This window comes from Mauremys reevesii, linkage group 2, assembly GCF_016161935.1.
Source record: "Mauremys reevesii isolate NIE-2019 linkage group 2, ASM1616193v1, whole genome shotgun sequence".
In the NCBI taxonomy this organism is placed as follows: Eukaryota; Metazoa; Chordata; order Testudines; family Geoemydidae; genus Mauremys; species Mauremys reevesii.
Genome location: NC_052624.1, coordinates 281166369 through 281185865, shown reverse-complemented (window position 1 = coordinate 281185865; position 19497 = coordinate 281166369). Strand labels below are relative to the sequence as shown.

Genomic DNA, 19497 nt, shown 5'->3' with positions numbered 1-19497 from the left:
GGACTCTAGGGACTATCTGCAGAGACTCACCGGCAGCGCAAGGCCACCTCTCCAGGTGGTGAGGGCATGATGGCAGATGCAGCAGGTTGAGGGAACGAACTGGGCACCGCTCCGCTGTTGATTCACGCTGCTATCCAGGACCAACTCCAGTGACTTTTTGGCTTTGAGAGAAACTGTTATGGGTCGTGAAGGGAAATTTAACCTGCTGCAGGCTCCTGTTTAGTGCCTGCAGCGTCTCCCTCACCCTTCTGCCGAATCCAAGCAGCAGACTGCTCTCATTCCCCTACGATCCTACCCGATATTTGAGTGACTCCTGCAGATCTGACATCCTCCCACTTGTCGCCTCTTCCTCATTAATCCATCCGGCCTCTGGCAAAGGCTGCTCGGAAGCAGCACGTGGGCCGCGTCGGGAGGAACAGTGCCAGGTACCTGCTGGAATTTGGTCCTTCCTCGTGTGTAGTGACCAAGGTTTAAACACACCAGCGGCGTGGCCAGATCCTCAGTGGCATCAGCGATGCGCCACTGAACTTTCCAGAGCTATGCTGATTTACATCAGTGGAGGATCTGGCCCTCTTCTTGCTAGCACAGCTCCCCGCCCCATGTTAACGAGGATATATTTATTTGCATATTCATTTTGCCAAGCACTGCTATCGACTCCCCTCCCCATCCATCCCTCTTCTGCATGCATTGCTTCCCCGTCTCCCCTTGCCTGTCACTCCGCTGTACGCTGCCAAGAGAGGCTCATTTCACCTGGCATCTAGCAACAGATCTGCCATCCAGGCCAGCTGTGAGGTCCAGCAGCACTGCAGAAAGGAGTGACGTGATATTCCTCCTGCCTTAGCTAAGGGTTTGGAGAGAAAAGGTGGGTGGACCAACGTCTGTTGGTGAGAGAGACGAGCTTCTGAGCTTCACCGAGCTCTTCCTCAGGTCTAGGAAAGGTACCAAGAGTGTCACAGCTAAATACAAGATCAAACACTTAGTGCACTGGATGAAGGACACCACATGTTGTGATATCTCCACTGCTACCACGATCAACACTCCCCACGCATGCCTATCACAGGGGTCCCACACACGTCTATCACAGCACGCGGCGTGCCTCATTCAGTGCACGGAATGCCCTAACGGCAGTGAGGTGGGTGAAACCAGACACTACGCTCTTGAATGAACTTTCACAGGAAAATGATAAACGACAAGAACACTGTATCATCTATGGGTGAACACCTCTCATGAAGTGATCACTCTAAATCTGACCTATCACGCCCGGTCCTCTAAGGAAACCTGCACAACGCTTTCAAAAGACGAGCCTGGGAGCTTAAATTCAGAACTTTGCTAGACACTAAAAATCCTGGTCTTAATAAAGACACTGGATTTATGGCTTATTACAACAATCTGTAACCCACTAACTCCCTGTTTTGTCCTATAACTACACAGGTGTTAACGAGCCACCTCGCCTTGAATGGTCCCTTAGAATATGTGCTAACCACTCATGTTAAACTATCTGTTCGATCTCGTATTTAGCTGTGACACTCTCAGGACCTTTCCTGGACCTGGAGAAGAGCTCTGTGTATCTCAAAAGCTCGTCTCTCTCACCAGCAGAAGTTGGTCCAATAAAAGATATTCCCTCCCCCACCTCATCTCTCCAATATCCTGGCCCGACACAGCTCTAACAACACTGCATTAGCTGAGACAGTGGTTCTCAAACTTTTGTCCTGGTGACCCCTTTCACACAGCAAGCCTCTCAGTGAGACCCCCCCTTATAAATTAAAAACACTTTTTTTAAAATATTTAGCACTATTATAAATGCTGGCGACGAAGCGGGGTTTGGGGTGGAGGCTGACAGCTTGCGACCTCCCGTATAATAACCTTGCGACCCCCTGAGGGGTCCCGATCCTCAGTTTGAGAATCACTGAGCTAAGGGTTGTTACAGAGCTGCTTTTTTCAGCTGGAGAACCCCTGAGACCAGACAGAGCAAGTGACTGCAGAAATGGCCAGGGAAGTGAGGTGCAATTTACTACAATTCCCCTCCCTCTCTGCCTCACCCTTTGTCTCTCATTCTCTTTCTTGCACTTTGAACCAGTGTCCAGAAACTCAGCTTCCACCCTGAGATTCACCATCATCTCGCTAATGCAAAGCCAGCTCCTTAATCACAAGACAGTCTCACCAGCAGGCTGTCCAGGCAGCTCGGGTTCCTTTATTCCATCGCTACACAACTCACCGCCCCTGCGCTGTCGGCCGGTGCAGAGCTGCTGAGAAACGGAGCAGGCAAAGTCACCCCTTTCTACTTTCAAGAAAATTCAGACCACACCCTGCCCTGTGGGGAAAGCCGCCAAACTCTGCCCTAACACCTGGGAACCTTGGAAACGCTTGCACGGTGCTGCCTACTGACATGGGGCTGGATCCTCAGACGGCGTCAATTGGCAGGTTCTACTGACTTCAGTGCAAGTGGGCTGGTGGAGGATTTGGTTCCCTGCAATCTAGGTCACAGCTTTGGTGTCTCTATGAGCCTTTCGAAAGCAAAGGCCTCAGGACAATGCTTTTAACCTGCAGCTGGTGTAATCACAGGGCAGGTGGGGTCCAGCCATGTGGTGCCGGGAGCTCCTGCAAAACGCTGAAGGCTGAAGTCAGCAGGTGTGGAGGGAGCTCAGAACCTCCCAGGCCCTAACGCAGAATCGGATGCAGAATCCTCGATCGTCGCTGTCCTGCTACCTGGGTCAAACCCAGAGCTGCAGTGAGTGGGATACAAAAGTCCTGAATCCTACAACAAGATGGGCAAGGGAGGGGGGGAAGAGGCATGTGTCAGTGAACTCCTGAGTTCCTAGAGCATGTTACCTGATGTTGCCAGTATTCTTTCCTGATTGCTGAAAGATACGGGTGGAAAAACCTGTCATCCCAGTACCACCTGACCTGCTCGTACATGCCTTCCCGCACAGAATTGAATGCCTAAGGCAATGCCCACACTGATATACTCCTCTCCCCGACCCCTACCCCCGCCCGTCCTCGGGGGTCAAGGGGAATGCATGACATGTACATCAGCTGCGCGTTGGGCCCCTTTATGTCACCGTCACGCCAGCTTTGGCTTAATGGACCCACCGCTGATCAGCATCGTTGCCAAGTGTCAGATCTCTAGCAAGTGATTCGGAAGCAGGCATCACTCCTGCTGACGAGTGGATTGTGAGCAACACGGACTGAGTTGGGTTGATTGCATGTTTACTGAAATGCCCTGATCCTACGGTGATGGGCGGCAGTACAAACCCCTTAGAAAGAGTGGGATGGGATTATGCTGGGCAATGACCGTTACCCTAATGGCTGGTGTCTGTCGCCTGGGAAGAAAAAAACGTCAGCTAGCTTTTTAGACCAGGGCAGACCCCAACTCTGCCTGGAAATCCAGGTCCCACCCCCACCGAAGGATCATGAGATTGTTGCCTTAGCTCAGAGCTTACCTATTTGAGGTGCAGGGTATCCATACTGCTGCAGTTCGTCAGCATCCTCGCGCTTTCTGTTATCAGTGGACCTCAGCGACTGGCTTCTGGAATTATAGCGTCCATTGGCTACGGCAAGGCAATGGGGCATGTAAATAAATCTGGGTTGACTCTGTGAGATCTTTCACTACAAAGTTACATTTGAGAAAACAACAACCAACAGCAAAACCCCAGTTTGGGAGCATGGATCTCAGAGTCCCAGCGCCGCTGATTTGCATCACAGACATCCCCCCTCCCCTGTCAGTGTTAGCTCCTGAGCCAGATCATTGGCCTGGGCTGCTGTCAAACCAGGGGCTTTAGCATTTAGAGGCACTGGGACCCGTTCCATCCGTCCCCTAAGCTTCACTTAATAGCTTTCAGTGACGTTGTGCACGCCCCCCCCCCCAGGCCCTTCTCAGGAAACCCCCAGGAGGTATCAACAGATACCAACAGATAGAGGGCGGTTTAATGCTAGGCACACTAGAAAAGTGTTTGCGAACTACAGGCAACTTCATATTAGGCCCCTAAGACAAGCCAATGTCTGCGCTTTTCCTTGTACACATTAGGGTTGCACTGACCTTTGAGACGCATTGCCAATGAGTCTCACCTTGCTCTGTAAGGCGCTTTGAGCTCTACGCTGGAAAGTGCTATATAGGAGCTAGGGATTAGTATTATTAGCATACAACTCCTCCTCGCCTGGGTTATTTCCCGAGCTGCTTTTGGTCTGCAGCTATCTATGGGGCATCGTGGAGATGGGAAGGGAAGAGGGGAATTTGCAAAGGAAGGGGATTCCTCAGGATCGGAGAAGGGGAGGACACAACACTGTCGGCCCCCATCACATGATTGGCTAAGGGTAGAGACCACCAAACATCCGGTCCTTGAACCCAGGAACTCCAGAGCTAAGAGCAGGAGTCTCTGCTGCTTCAGCTGAAGGACAAAAATCCTAATCCAAAGCACACTGAAACCAGTGACCTCTCCCACTGAGTTCAGTGGGCTCTGGATCAGGCCTTGAGGGGGACATGCAGGAAAGTTATGCCATAGTAACTAATTTAAAGTGCATTAGTTAAAATGCATTTAACCTGTGTGTGGATGCTCTTATTCAAAAGAAAGTGGCCTTGGTTCACTTTAGCTTAACTCTTTTCTAATTCGGATTAACTTCCCATGTTAAGCCCTGAGCATGCTAGCTGTCACCTGAAGTAGATTCATACCCTCTGTGGCATCCAGCAGGCTGCACACCCACAACAGTGGTTTCTACATGCAAATGCCCTTAAAGGGGAACAAACAATGGAAGAGAGAATTGCCAGGATCTAAATTCTGCTCTCAGTTACCTTGGTGTAAATCTGAAATAACTCCAGTGACTCTATCAGAGTTATATGGTGTAAGGGAGAACAGAATTTGGTCCTAGCAATCTCTGATCTGGCAACTGGTTTGTTTCCAAACAGAATATACTGCACAGAGGGTCGCTCTCCCTGATGGAGTCACAACTGCCTCTCGCCCTTTCAAAACAGCACGCGCGCTGCCGAGGGCTGGAAGTGGTGACAAATCCGGTCCTTGGAACCCTGGGAAAATTAATAAAGGTTAATGAAGCTTCCAGGCATGTGCTGGTGCGAGTCTGTAACACCATCAAAAAAGGGAAAGCAGAGGAGGGGGAGGAAGGATGCAGAGCGTCCCTGCCAGGAGCCAGACTTCGTGTAGAGCAGGTTGGTTTGTGGAGGAGGCCAATATGGGCTGCCTAATTAAAGGCCCTTTTGAAATCTCACTCCCCTTGTCTTCTTCCCCCACAGCATCCATGCAAAGGAGCCCAGGAACCAGTCTGCTGTGACTTCTCTTAACCTTCCAGCACTTGCAGTCTGCAGACTGGCTGCCAGCAAAATAAATGAGGAGGAGGATGGACAGCGTCTGTCTGTTATCGGAGAGGAGCTCAGGATGCAGTTAGCATCAGTCGCTGGATTTTGAACATCCCAGTATTCAAGCGTGTGTGGGGCTGGGGGGTTGGTTATACCCAGATAAGGGTCAACTGGAAAATCTGGATCTGGCCTCAGGTTCATATTTTGAATACCTGGAAAACTCAGGGCTGTTCCAAAGCAGGGTCTGGTTTTGGGCCCCTACCAACATACCTACCCCAAAATCTATCCATCCATCCCCTTGTTTATCACTCCAGTCTAGTCTAGTCTAATCTACTCTAAACCTACGGTTTTGAAAGGCTCAAACCCAGGAGAATCTACAGCATCCCTTGGCCACCATAAGCCGCCCCCAGACTCAAAACTCATTCAAAATGGGAGCAGAAGCAGGGACGAGCAGCAATGTTTAGCTATGGAGCTTTAAATAGATTGGTTGGGAGCTCAGCAATGGATGTGGTGTAAAAACCCAGGGCCACGATTTTCAAAAGCGACTGGTGATTTTGGAAGGGTGGGTGGGAAAACAGATAAAGCAAATTGGCTTTTAAAAATCCAGTCCGTTTCACTAATCTCACGTTCTTCTAGTAAGACTTTCTATGTGCAGATATGCGGGGGAAGGAGTTATCTCGGGTGTGCCTTTTTCCAGTCCCTCAGAAGATGCTCTGCTGGTGAAATTCACTCCTGAGCAGTAGGACAGAATGAGGCCTACGAACCATTTAATCACTTAAAACCAGATTTTCAACAAGGTTGAATCACTTAAAACCAGATTTTCAATTGGGACCCAATTTTCACAAGAGCTAAACTCCAATTTTGTCCTGAGTGAGAACAATGGGAGCCAGTGGGTGCTGAGCACTTTTGAAAATCCGGCCCGTGGGACTGACCCAGGCATTAAGTGGGGCTTCGATCTGGTGCTAGATGAATGTGTCCCCAGAAGTTGAAGTCGGAGATGCTACCATGGATGATTATTCATGACAAAGGCATCTCAGACTTGTTCCTTCCACAGAGGTCTATTTACTAATCTGTCGACGGGGTCTCATTAGGAACACGTTCCGTGCTGTTCCGTTGCTTTCCCTGGCTGTCCCTAAGGGGTTAGTTCCCTGACCGGACCTGCCTTGGAGTGTCTGGGTTCTGTCTGAGTAGAGTCTCCTGATGGTTCGTGTTGGTCTCGGCTAAGTTGTGTGATTGCTTTTGTTCCCCTGCTGACAGGATAGGCCTGAGCTGCCGTATCTCACCCAATGACAGCTGATCAGGACCACGGGCTGAAAATGCCAGCCCTTGTGCCCACTAAGGGTCTGACTCACCACTGGCTTACTCCGCTTTTACACCGGTGCCACTCCATTGACATCAAGGGGGTGACTCCAGTGTAAACTGGGTGAATCCAGCCCTGTTTTCACACTAAGCAGGAACATTCCCCTGGGCCTTGTTTGGAATTGCTTTGAAGGGTGATCCAAAAAATAGGCACGCTCTCGCCCTGCATAAAGGGGGCCTGATCCAGCTCCCAGTGTAGTCCATGGAAAAACTCTCAATGGGATTTGGATCCAGCCCAAAATCAGTCTGCAGGAGCTTTGTTAGGGGAGTGACACAAGAGAAATGGGGCACAGACGCGACTCGGGTGCATGGAACTCAGCAGACCGCTCGGCAATGTAGCAAACGGAGGGAGGGTCATACAGGGATCAGTGTTAAGTCCGGTGGTATTTTAGGTCTTATCTACATAAATGATCTGTCATTTACGCTGTAGGCTAAGGAACCATACAGATAGCAGTGGAGGAGCTGGCACTGAGGACACAGAAATGACACCAGGGAATCCAGAGAAGTTTTAAACATAGGCAGAAAATAACCAAATGAGACTCTCATTAGAAACAATATCTGGGGAAGGCAATAATCCCCAGCACAGATATTCAATGGGAAGGAGAGACCTGTGCAGCAGTGGTGCTGAAAGAGACCTAGGGATGAGTGTGCAGTAAATGAGACAGGAGCTTGCAGTGCGAGATGAGAAAAAGGAGTCTGCATATGCCGAGGCATTGCCACACAGAGCAAGGAGGTTACAGTCCTTCTCTACATGGTTCCAGGGCATCCACAGCTGGAGGTCTGCATTCCACAGCTGGAGATCTCCATTCCACAGCTGGAGGTCCACATTCATTTCTCATTACGAGAAAAAATAGAGGGACAACAAAAATATTCAAGGGGCTGGAGTGGAGGATTTCTGAAGAAAGATTAAAAGAGCTCTCTCTGCTGGTTAAGAAACAACTGAAAGAGGGATGCCACCACAAGAGGCTGCAGACGCCAGAGTGGTGTAAACACAAAGGAAGGAGAGGCATTATCTACAAGGAGGCATAGCTAGGGGTAATGGGGAGAACATTAAGAAAGGGGGCCCTTCAACAGCTCTTACAAGCTTTAATGAGCTCTGTCTGCTTACGCCAGCTGAGGAACTGGCCCCAGTTGGCTCAATTTGGGCACCCAAAACCAGTGAAAATGTTGCCTGGTGTGATCAGCGAGTCCCAGTTACTAAACTTTTGAAGTGCTCTCTGAAGGAGAAATATAATTAACGTATTGCTGGCAACAGCAGCTGGCTCCTCCGTACAGGACAAGATGCTGTTCTAGCTTGATGAATCCCAGGCTTGCCTGCAGGGAACAGATACGTTCACACATAGAGGACGTTTCATCTCCCTTTGTGGTTCCAGCAAACGGGCTATTTTTATTGGAATTTGGGGGCGGTGGTAGATATCGAGTATGAGCCGCACTCCTTTGAATGGCAGATTGAACATATGCATAGCTAAATGTTATACCTTCAGGGCCAGATCCCACTCTCTGTTGCCCCCATGTAAATCCAGAGCGATTCCATTGAAATCAGTGGAGTTGCTCTGGGTTTACACCGGTGTAACCCAGGACAGAATTTGGCCCTGGTTGTCTTTACATTAGGAGCTGAGATGTATGTGCCTGTTCGGCATATTCATAAATGTCAGTGATGGTTTCACACTGCCTCTGCCAGACTGGATGGCTTCATTTCAACTGGCTCCCTTGTTAGTTTCACTTCCCAGGATTAAATGGGGGCTGCTGACATCTTTGGTCATTCTGGGCGTGCAGGGCACTAGCATTAGGATGTGAGATACCCTGTCTGTATTTTCCCACTCTGCTGTCGTAGTTCCGTCAGTGCCCGGAGTCAGCCTCCTCGCGCGAACAGCAGCTCCACTCAGCATGCCAATTTGTTAGTGATCAGAGCTTTTAGCACCGCATGGCAGGGCCGGCCATTAGAACAAGGGCTGTTGCCCCTTCGATCCAAAAGGGGCAGGACAAGCTGGTCCCCAAAGCCTTTTCTATCTTGCTCGACTTTCCCTATGAAATAGCAGCTCTGGGCCAAGCCCAACAGATGGCAGAAATCTCTCTGCCTGAGTTAGGAGGGCGGATATCACTGAGTTCTTTGCCTCTAGCAAGGAACAATCTGAACAATAACAAACACTGAACATTGTCCTTCAGATTAACTGTTTTGAGCTGAATGGCTAAAAAGATCCTGACTAACCAGGGCTACTGCTAGCAGATTAAAGTTTGTTTTCAGTCTGTGCTCAGCCTCAAGTCCAGTCATCCCTCGACATCTCTGGGCCCCAAGCGTTGCTCATGGCTCACACTAAGGCTGAGGGACACCCTGAGGGACACCTGCACCTGCATCCAAGCACATCACTTAGCCATGGGTGCTTCGGGAAATTGGGGAGGAACAGCAGGTGATGAACTTGACTGTTTGAGATACGCATGGGAAGGCAGGGACAATGGGTCAAGCCAATGGAAATACCTATATTTTACAGTCTACAGCCTGTCATTAGCTGGTGGGTCACCTGCTGGTGGATGCATCTGTTCACTAATTTCAACTCAAAGGGAATGGAATTTGCAGTCAGATTCTTTAAAATTCTTGTTTAAAACTTAACTTCTATCTAACTTTGATGCCTAATGAAAACTTGCGGAAAAGGACATCTTTTTAAGTCAGCTTTCCTTCTGGTAAGGCAACTGATCCCAAAGTGTGGGTCGGGACATCAGACGGGGTCGCATCATCAGCAGATGGGGCCACAACAATCCATAGTGGGCAGAAGAGGCCATTTTGCTCTGCACGGCATGACCTTCACATGCGCGGTACGTGCGAGACCACGATGCACAAGGACACCATTTTACTCTACAAAATGGCACCCCCCTGCACAGCGTGACCTCCTATGCACTATACCTAAGAGGTGATGCTTTGCGGAGAATGGCATTTTGAAGAATAAAATGGCACCCGGCGTGTTGTCTGGGGTCAGGAAAGGAAATAAATCATTAAAATGGGGTCGTGCTGGCAAGAAGTTTGGGAGCTTGCAATATACGTCTCTGTGACCATAGAGAAGCTGGATCAATTCAGCCTGCAAATACGGTGTATATTTTTAACAGAGAGGGCAATGAACAATTAGAACAATTTACCAAGATTGGGGTGGATTCTCCATCACTGGCAATTTTTAAAATCAGATAGAAAGCTTTTAGGAATAGGTTAGACAAACACCTGTCAGGGATGATCTAGATAATAGTTAGTCCTACTTCAGTCCAGGGGGCTGGATTAGATGACCTACTGAGGTTCCTTCCAGTCCTACATTTCTATGATTGGATTACTATATGGGAGGGGAGGGATAGCTCAGTGGTTTGAGCATTGGTATGCTAAACCCAGGGTTGCGAGTTCAGTCTTTAAGGGGGGGCCACTTAGGGATCTGGGGCAAAATCAGTACTTGGTCCTGCTAGTGAAGGCAGGAGGCTGGACTCAATGACCTTTTAAGGTCCCTTCCAGTTCTACGAGATAGGATATCTCCATTAATTTACTTTTTTAAAAAATGATATGTTGTAGTTCAAACAGGAATTGTTTTGGGGAAGTTCTCTGGCCTGTATTACACAGGAGCCCAGACCAAATGATTCCAATGGTCCCTTCTAGCCTTTATGAATTTATGACCTCTACGAAGGACTCCAACAAAACTGAGACAGATCAGAATTAACAATTCCTGGTATTTCCTAAACAAACACAAACAGAATTTAAAAACCTCCCTTCAGGACTGCTTCATGTGCCAGAAAAAGGAGGAACCAGAAGGGGGAGGGCATACCTAGAATTTGTTAAAGTCACTTTGGAGGTCATGATTTGGTTTTGTAAACAGATCTGAAGAAATATATTAAAATACACTGGAAATGGACAGCCAGGGAAGACAAGGCAGATTCACCAGCAGAGGAATTCAGAGCCCAGTTTACAGGCAGTGGAAGCAGGTCCTCTGTTGAGGTGGGATGCAGGGCTGAAAGAGTGGGGCTAAGGGGTCTCCTTTTAATCACAAGACTTTGCAGCAACTCTGTAGCGCTGTATATCCAAAGAGCCCAAAATGCCTTACAGCTGCTGAGTGGAGCCTCACGAAAGCCAGCTGGGGGAGGTATTTGTTCTGATTCCCATTTTATAGGTCATAGGGAGGGTAAAGTGAGTCACCCACAGCCATGCACTAAGAACATAAGAACGGCCATACTGGGTCAGACCAAAGGTCCATTTAGCCCAGTATCCTGTCTGCCGACAGTGGCCAATGCCAGGTGCCCCAGAGGGAATGAACAGAACAGGTGATCATCACGTGATCCATCCCCTGTCACCCATTCCCAGCTTCTGGCAAACAGAGGCTGGGGACACCATCCCTGCCCATCCTGATTAATATCCATTGATGGTCCTATCCTCCATAATTTATCTAGTTCTTTTTTTAACCCTGCTATGGTCTTGGCCTTCACAACATCCTCTGGCAAGAAGTTCCACAGGTTGACTGTGCATTGTGTGAAGAAATACTTCCTTTTGTTTGTTTTAAACCTGCTGCCTATTCATTTCATTTGGTGACCCCTAGTTCTTGTGTTATGAGAAGCAGTAAACAACACTTCCTTATCTACTTTCTCTACACCAGTCATGATTTTATAGACCTCAATCATATACCCCCTTAGCTGTCTCTTTTCCAGGCTGAAAAGTCCCAGTGTTATTAATCTCTCCTCATATGGCAGCCGTTCCATACCCCTCATCATTTTTGTTGCCCTTTTCTGAACCTTTCCCAATTCCAAGTACATACCCAGGGTTTAGGCGTGGCTAGCCTGAGCTGCCGTGGCCACACTGCTATTTTTAGGTGCCGGCGACTCGAGCATATGTACATTTGACCAAGCTGGGAATCACACCTCCCAACTGCTGTGTAGATGTACCCACAGCGGGGAAAAGACCCGCAGCTGAGCGGGATCAGCTGACTCAGGCTCCCCGGGCTTGGGCTGTGGGGTTATAAAATTGCCATGTACAGATGTGCTGGCACAGGCTGAAGCCCAGGCTCTGAGATCAGCAGGTCCCAGAGCCCAGGCTCTGAGATCAGAGGGTCCCAGAGAGAGGGCTCCAGCCCCAGCTCAGATATCTACACTGCAACTTGATAGCCCCGAAGGCCAAGCCCTGCAAGCCTGAGTCAGCTTATCTAGGCCAGTCGCGACATGCTGTTATTGCAGCGTAGACCTATCCCGTGTGGCTTTTCACCTGTACTCTAGGGCAGTGGTTCTCAACCAGGGGTCCGAGGCCCCCTAAGGGTCGCGAGCAGGTTTCAGGGGGGCTACCAAGCAGGGCCAGCAGGGTAGAAAGCAGAAGCCCCACCGCACGGGCTGAATCCCATGGCCCTGAGCAATGTAGCTTCATGGGAGCCTGTGTGGCCCCAGTAATTGCCCTGCTTGCTACCCACTAACGCCGGCCCTCGTTTTTACACCTCTACCCCGATATAACGCGACCCGACATAGCACGAATTCGGATATAACGCGGTAAAGCAGCACTCCAGGGGGTGGGGCTACACACGCTGACGGATCAAGGCAAGTTCAATATAACGCGGTTTCACCTATAACGTGGTAAGATTTTTTTTGCTCCCGAGGACAGCGTTATATCGGGGTAGAGGTGTATATGTAAAAAACCAGGTATTGTGGCACAGGTGGGCCATTGAGTTTTTATAGCATGTTGGACAGGGGGGGCTCAGAAAGAAAAATGTTGAGAACCCCTGGTCTAGGGGCTAGATTCACGGTGGATAAAAATCAATGATTTAAAAAAAAATAAAAAAAATTGGATTATTTTTATTTAAAATGGATTTTTTTGATAAAATGCTTTTTGAAGAAAAAACCTATTTAAAGATAGTTTTAATTAAGATACATTATAGATCAAAGATATCTATCTCATCATGGAATAGGGATTATAAATTCTAACTCTATAGTATGAGACAATATATTCATGTCATGTTTAAGAAAAGTTTTGTAAATGAGCTCCAATAGTTCATGGATTAGGGACCCAATTTTATGGGGTTCCAGGGGCTTCTGTATAGATTATTTAGGTTAATCTTTCTATCTACCCAATGGGACTCTGTGCTCAGTCTAGAAGATACCATCAGAGATGCTTAGTTTTGCAGTTTTCAAACTATGGATTTGTGTCTCCAGAGATAACATGCGTGTTAACAGCAAAAATGTTTTTAAATAAATAAATATATAGAGGTGAGAAATAACAGACCTCAATCCTATCGTCCCTCTGCAAATTTGTGTACACAGCATCAATTCCTTACCTCTCTCTAAAAGTGCAAAGTTTCAAAAAGTTCAATGAATAGAAGATTGGTGGGGGCGGAATAGATTTGGACAAGGAGAAGTCTGGAGATAAATGTGAGAAGGGAGGGACCAGCAGTAGAAACAAAAGTGAAACTGAGCCGCATATTTCAGAATGCACTTTTATGTAGAAATCCATGATTAAATTGAGTCTTCCTGACTAGTGATTTAAATCAATTTGATTTAAATCAAATCCACCCTAGCTGGATTACATACAGCATATGTCTACACTGCAGTCAGAGGTGTGAGTGCAATGTGTGTAGACATACCTGAACTAGCTTTAATCTAGCTAGCAATGAAACCATGGCAACATGGACAGCAGTCCTAGGTCTGTACCTGGACAGTTAACCCATGCTGCCAGGATGGCACTACGATTGTTATTGGAGTTATCTAGATAGAAGCTCGCTCAGATATGTCTCTACATGCTGCAGTCCAACTTCTGACTACAGAAGAGACACACCTTCAGATGTTCAAGAGGGTCTGTTACTGGTCTTGAGCTAAAATAGTCCTTTAGCTCAAGCAGCCTTGTACTTTTAGATCCAGAGGTCCCAGGTTAAATTCCTACAGATAACGCAACCAAAGGGACAATATTAAACTTTAAATGCCAGCCGCCCATGCACACTAGTGCTTCCAAAATTACTAGCGATTGTGGGAAACGTGAACAAAACTTCTCTAATTTAGACAGAGCCTCAATGACAAATCCGCCGAAGGAACCGGAGAAGATGAAGTTTAATATACTGGAAAGTTTCTTTAAAAAAAAACCCTAATTACAACATGATTTAACTTTATGGAAGTGGTAAAAAATGCATGAAATCATTTTAGCCCTTATTAGAGAAATCCATTCACATCCCTCTATTTTAACTTTGCCTTTGTCAGCGAGTCCACTTCCCTGCCTTTGAAGACAGTTGAACTTTCCCCGGTTATCTGCCTCATCAGAGGACCTAATCAAACATACTTCTCCACTAATTTGAAACAAAAAAGAAGGGAATAATTATAATCAGAGCCCGCTCACATGAGCCAGGCTCGGATTTCTTTTCTTTTTCCCCCCCTACTTGGCTAATGCAAAAGAAGCATTTGAAATGAAGGTGCCTGAAGACACAGGCTTGAATCATCAACATCCCTCTGCTGGCTGGCAGTGGCAGATCGCCCTCGATCCTCTAGAGCAGGGGTGGGCAAACTTTTTGGCTCGATGGCCACGTCTGGGTATGGAAATTGTATAATGGGCCATGAATGCTCACAAAGTTGAGGGTGAGGGCTCCAGCTGGGGGGGCGGGCTCTGGGGTGGGGCCAGAAATGAGGAGTTCTGGGTGCAGGAGAGGGCTCCAGGCTGGGACAGGGGGTTGGGGTGCAGGGAGGGGGTGAGGGCTCCAGCTGGAGGTGCGGGCTCTGGGGTGGGTGTGCAGGAGGGAGCTCTGGGCTGGGACTAAGGGGTTCAGATGGCAGGAGGGGGATCAGGGATGGGGCAGGGGTTTGGGGCATGGGAGGGGGTCAGGGGTGCAGACTCTGTGGGGTGTTTACCTCAAGCAGCTCCCAGAAGAAGCGGCATGTCTCTCCTCCAAGTCCTACACGGAAGCACAGCCAGGCAGCTCTGCACACTGCCACATCTGCCCCTGCAGCTCCCATTCGCTGTGGTTCCTGGACAATGGGAGTGCGGGGGCAGTGCCTGGAGCAGGGGCAGTGTGTGGGGTCCTCTGGCTTCCCCTATGCATAGGAGCCAGAGCAGGGACATGACGCTGCTTCTGGGAGCTGCATGGAGTGGGGCAAGCCCTGGACCCTGCTCCCCGGCAGGAGCTCGAGGGCAGATTAAAACGCCTGGAAGGCTGGATGCGGCCCCCAGGCCGTAGTTTGCCCACCCCTGCTCTAGAGAAAGTGGCAACACTAATATGTCTACACTGCACTGTAAATATGGGTCTGTGGGTCCTGGGCTCCATGCTTGAGCATCCACATTGCATTGCATGTCCATCCTGCACAATGAAGACCTTCTGGCTCAGCTCTGCAGCTTGGCTACGTCCACACTGCAAAATGCCAGGGTTTAAACTTGAGTCACAGCAGAACTCGGGCTGTGACCCGTCCCCCTAACAGGAACCTAGGACCCCGGTCCTGCCTGCTTGCTGACTTGAGTCCGACTGATTTGTATGTGGATGAAAAGGGGGCTTCGGCTCAAACCTGAGTCAAAGCCCAGGCTTTGTGTGCATGTAGACAGACCCTAAGGGACAGTGTGTACAGTGAGGATTCTAGCCCCTACAGAGATCTGCCTTTCTGAAACTCCTGCCATCTCTATCCACTAGTCTAGTAACCAGGTCTTGCTCTGTTTATCATTATTGCTGGGCATTTCTTATTTGTAAATCTGAAAGCGCTTTACAAAGGAGGGGGAACTTTTACAGATGGGGAAACTGAGTCACAGAAAGGCAAGATACGAGCAAGATGGCCGGGTAGGCAACGGCAGGGCTATGAACATGTGCATTTTGCCCACCCCGGCATCACATTTCCTTGCCACGTTAGCATGCACTGTTACTCAGATGCAGCCTTTGAACAATTTCACCCTGTGTCTGAAACGCCTTCATTACTGACGGCGACAGACTCTGATTAGGAGACCGGATGGCTCGCCCCCGTGCATTGGAACATGCCTCACTTACTATTGCATGCTTTTCTATTGCACAGTCTTCCTTCCTCCAGCACTCCTTCGCAGATAAGGCCTTCGTCGGGAATGGGCCGGCAGATTCGGGTGCGCGTCTGGAGACCACCCCCACAATCTCGAGTACAGTCTCCCCAAGCGGACCAAGGGTTCCAGCCACCTGAGCAAAACCCAGAAAAAGCACCATCAGCTTCAGCATTCTCGGGTGGTGGAGAAGAAGCAGCAGGTGACGGGGAGAAGTAGGAAATCCTACAGCAGACCCTGAAGGCCACCAAGTAGCATCCATTGCTGAACCTTCCAATAAAGCAGGATTAGAACCGGAGTAGGGCGCAGGCAAGGGGTATAGTACAGGGGTGGGGTGGAGGGCTGCAGTTCCATTTCCAAAAGCTGGGGGAAAGCTCCCCCACTTCCTTGATTTGGGACATGATGAGAGCTTCCCCCGCCTGGTGGAGTGTGTCTCCCCTTTCCGGACACTGCGAAAGCATCGCTGCTCACCTTGCCCCATGCCAAGAATCCTCAGGAGCGATTCTTTCTATTGCACCACCTGGGACAGATTATCCAAAATCTGCCCGGGGGAGGGTGACACACATGGACCCTGGGTCAAGGGCTTCATCTCTCTTTACACACACACAGAGCCCTGACTCCCTCCAGCAGGAGGCAGCAGTGCGCTCTCTCTCACACACACACGGAAACACATTTGCTCACCACCCTCGTTCACCAACTCTGTTGTATTCGAGGTGCCGTTCCCTCTGAAACCCGTCAGAAATGCTCCCTCCCAGTCACTGCAATGTGACATGCAAACCCCTCTGTACCCACGCTCACTTTAGAGGGCTTGGGGCAGTGGCTGGCCCCCGGCCAGGTTTTACAATCTAGTGGAACGCCAATAAATAAGGAGCCTGAGCGTGACCCATTTGGAGGTGCTCGAGGGAGCTGTTTGACTCTCCCTTAGACGCATGCTAAGTGTTGGCGTCAGAAGTGCTCCACTTATGCACAGAATACGGCTGGCTCTGCTGCCCAGGCCAAGGGACATGAATCTCATCTCTGCGGGGTTATTCCTTCTAGGGGCAAACAGGCAGTTCAGGGTTCATGCTCCACTCGAGCATTAGCCTCACCATTAGGGCGCCCAAGAATCAATGCCGTCTGTGCTGCAGTCATAGACTTTAAAAGCCGGAAGGGACCGGTTTGATCGTCTGCTCTGACCTGCTGCATAACACAGCCCGGAGAATTTAACTCACTAATTTCTGCATCAATCCCAGCCGAGCTGGAGTCTCCGTTTGGGACGACATCCAGGCCCGATTTAGACACTTCAAGGGATGGAGACTCTCTCGCCTCCCCTGGTAATCAGTTTGTTTCCTGTTCGGTGTATTTAACAAGCCAGAGACAGGGCATCTGTGCTTGCTGTTTCAAACCTGGATGCCACTAACAGTTGTGGGCCCCCCTCCGAGTGGTTTCCTCATCCCCCACTGTTCTCCTGGACCCACAGCTAAAACAGGGGTCGACCTTCATTAACTCGGTGTCTGTTTCCATGTGTTTGTCTATTCTGCTGCTCTCTCTCTCTCTAATTATCTGAAGCTGGCACAGGTCGAGTTGGCGTCAGCATAGCGACTGGGCGGCACTCAGGCAAAAACAAAGATAATGAGCTCGTTTGCTTAATTTAGACTTTAAAAAAAATCAAATAGAGGAAAAATTGTTTTTAATTCTTTCACAGGCCTATAGAAACCAGAAAAGCAAATGAGCCTCGGATTCATGCAGCCCATTGTCCACAAGCCACTGCAGGATTCTTCCCTATACAGTGCAATAGTACCGACAGCTCCCAACCGAGATCAGGGCTGCGTTGTGTTCGGTGCTGTACGCTGACACAGTCAGACAGTCCCTGAGCTGACAAGCTTACATTCTAAACAGACAAGACAGCAGGCAGAGAGGGAGAGAAAGGGAATATTATTATTACCCTGTTTTACAACTGGGAAAATGCTGCACAGGGAGGTTAAGTGACTGACTCAGCATCATACAGCGCGTCTGTGGCAGAGCTAGGAATTGCACCTAGGTTTCTGGATCCTAGTTCCTGTTTAACTTTGCTTTGTCCAGACCAGTGTTAAGTCTTCAGGGAAGGGGTTTATTCACCTCCTTTGAGAGACTATTCTGCAGGCTGACAGCTCTCACTGTTTCTGATATTCAGGAAACATTTTCTTTTCTTTACATTTCATCCCAATCTCTTTCTACGCTAAATAACCCCCCATCTGCTTCACACGCCTGCACGGGGATTATCATGTCCCTCTTTAACTACCACACACGCAACACATATTTCATTCTTCTTTCCTAAGAAGTCATGCCTTCCAGCCCTCGGGCCGCTGTTTCCCATGGTCTCGCAGCATGCCCAGAGCTGTACAAAACATAAAACAGATCATCCCTGCCCCAAGCTGCTCCCCAGCTGAATGAGAGCAATATCTTTTAGATACACTCTTCGACCGACCTCCAGTTTTTCTGCATCTGCGTGTTACAAAAACCTGTTTAGATTTTTACCAGGAATTCCTTCACTCTGGGCCTGATGGAAATCTATGGGAATCTTTCACTTTGGTTCAATGGGCTTCAAATCAGGCATTCTAACAACACATAATCACTGTTTTGCTACGCCTCCATAAATATGACCCCCTCGGGTCACCTGTGCTCTGAACTGCTGCAATCATGGCAAATAATGCTCACGGAGAACAAGCACATGGCAGACGTTGGCCTCCTTGCTTAATGCACTGCAGGAAGGTGCTCAAGTACTACAGAGATGAGTGCGGTATAAGAACCTATATGGACTAGGAGGAAGCCCCAGGATAATGACCCTGTCTGTCAGAGGGTTTGTAATAGTCTCAGCAGTGGGATGGGTAGGTTGTTACTGGCCCAGAGCAGATTGTTTGTGTTTGCCCTTCAAGGAGATTTTCTTTCCCTTGAAAGTCACTTTCCCTGCCAGTGTCATTCTTACTGGCGTGCGCTAATGGGAAGGCTTGTCTCTTCCGTTTCCTGATGGGAGACGGATTGTGTTTCAAGCACGTCAAAGGCTAGTGACAGACTGGCAGGTACCCTGATGTCTTGCTCAAGCTGATCAATAGGATATCTGTAACCAGACACGTTTAACCAGACAAGGGTGAATAAAGTCTTCTCACACACTATCGGAAGGATTTTCCCCCTCACCTGGTTGAGTTGAAGTGAGGGGTGGGGGACCGGCAAAGGCAGGCACCATGCAGCCATTGTTAGGACCATGATTTATCCATCTGAGACACCTTTCAATTCGCTGTTAAGCAAAATGCATAATCGCTCGAATGCATCAAAAGGTAATTTCGTATCAGTGTGTTAAATAAAATACACTTCTGTCATCCAAACCGACTGCCAATCAAAGGGCCCCTGCTTAACGATGGGTTGTTGAAACAGGCCTGCATTTTACGATGCAATCCATGATGGTAGCATTAAAAACCATAAAAACTATCCAGTGAGGCTGGCTTCAAGGCTTCTGCTTACTCTAATTAATTAATAGAATGTCCCTAGGATCTGGCTGTAGGAATGAGATTCCTTCTAACTAGCCTCGTCTTTCAGACCCCTGGTTTCTTAACTCTTTGTGCCGCTAAAATGGCTGAGCTGGTTCAGATAAAATAAGAACTGCCATGTTCTCAACCTCACAACAGGACGCAAGCCTCTTCTTCAGGGGTGAAAAAAATGAATAACTTTTATTGCACCCAACTCCCCCCACCCCCGTCCTGTATTTCCCAGCTTCCTTTGCGCTTCTGGGCTCCAGCCAGCGGAGGTGATGGAAGTTCCTAAATATCTAAGGATTTGTACCGCCTCCACCAAGATATGCACACGCCTGAACTGATTTGCCATATGGTCTTACTGCTGTAAACCTTCT

The 19497-nt window shown here is 48.8% G+C and overlaps 1 protein-coding gene across 1 annotated transcript in view; it reads right to left on the bottom strand.

Moving 5' to 3' along the window:
* Positions 1–19497, bottom strand: part of ADGRB1 (adhesion G protein-coupled receptor B1) — a 349272-nt gene that overhangs the window by 189049 nt on the left and 140726 nt on the right. Inside the window, exons 3-4 of the mRNA XM_039525203.1 lie at positions 15613–15771; positions 3441–3548 (exon numbers count right to left, since the gene is read on the bottom strand). Of these exons, the coding sequence (XP_039381137.1) occupies positions 3441–3548; positions 15613–15771 (267 nt within the window). The remainder of the gene's footprint in view (positions 1–3440; positions 3549–15612; positions 15772–19497) is intronic.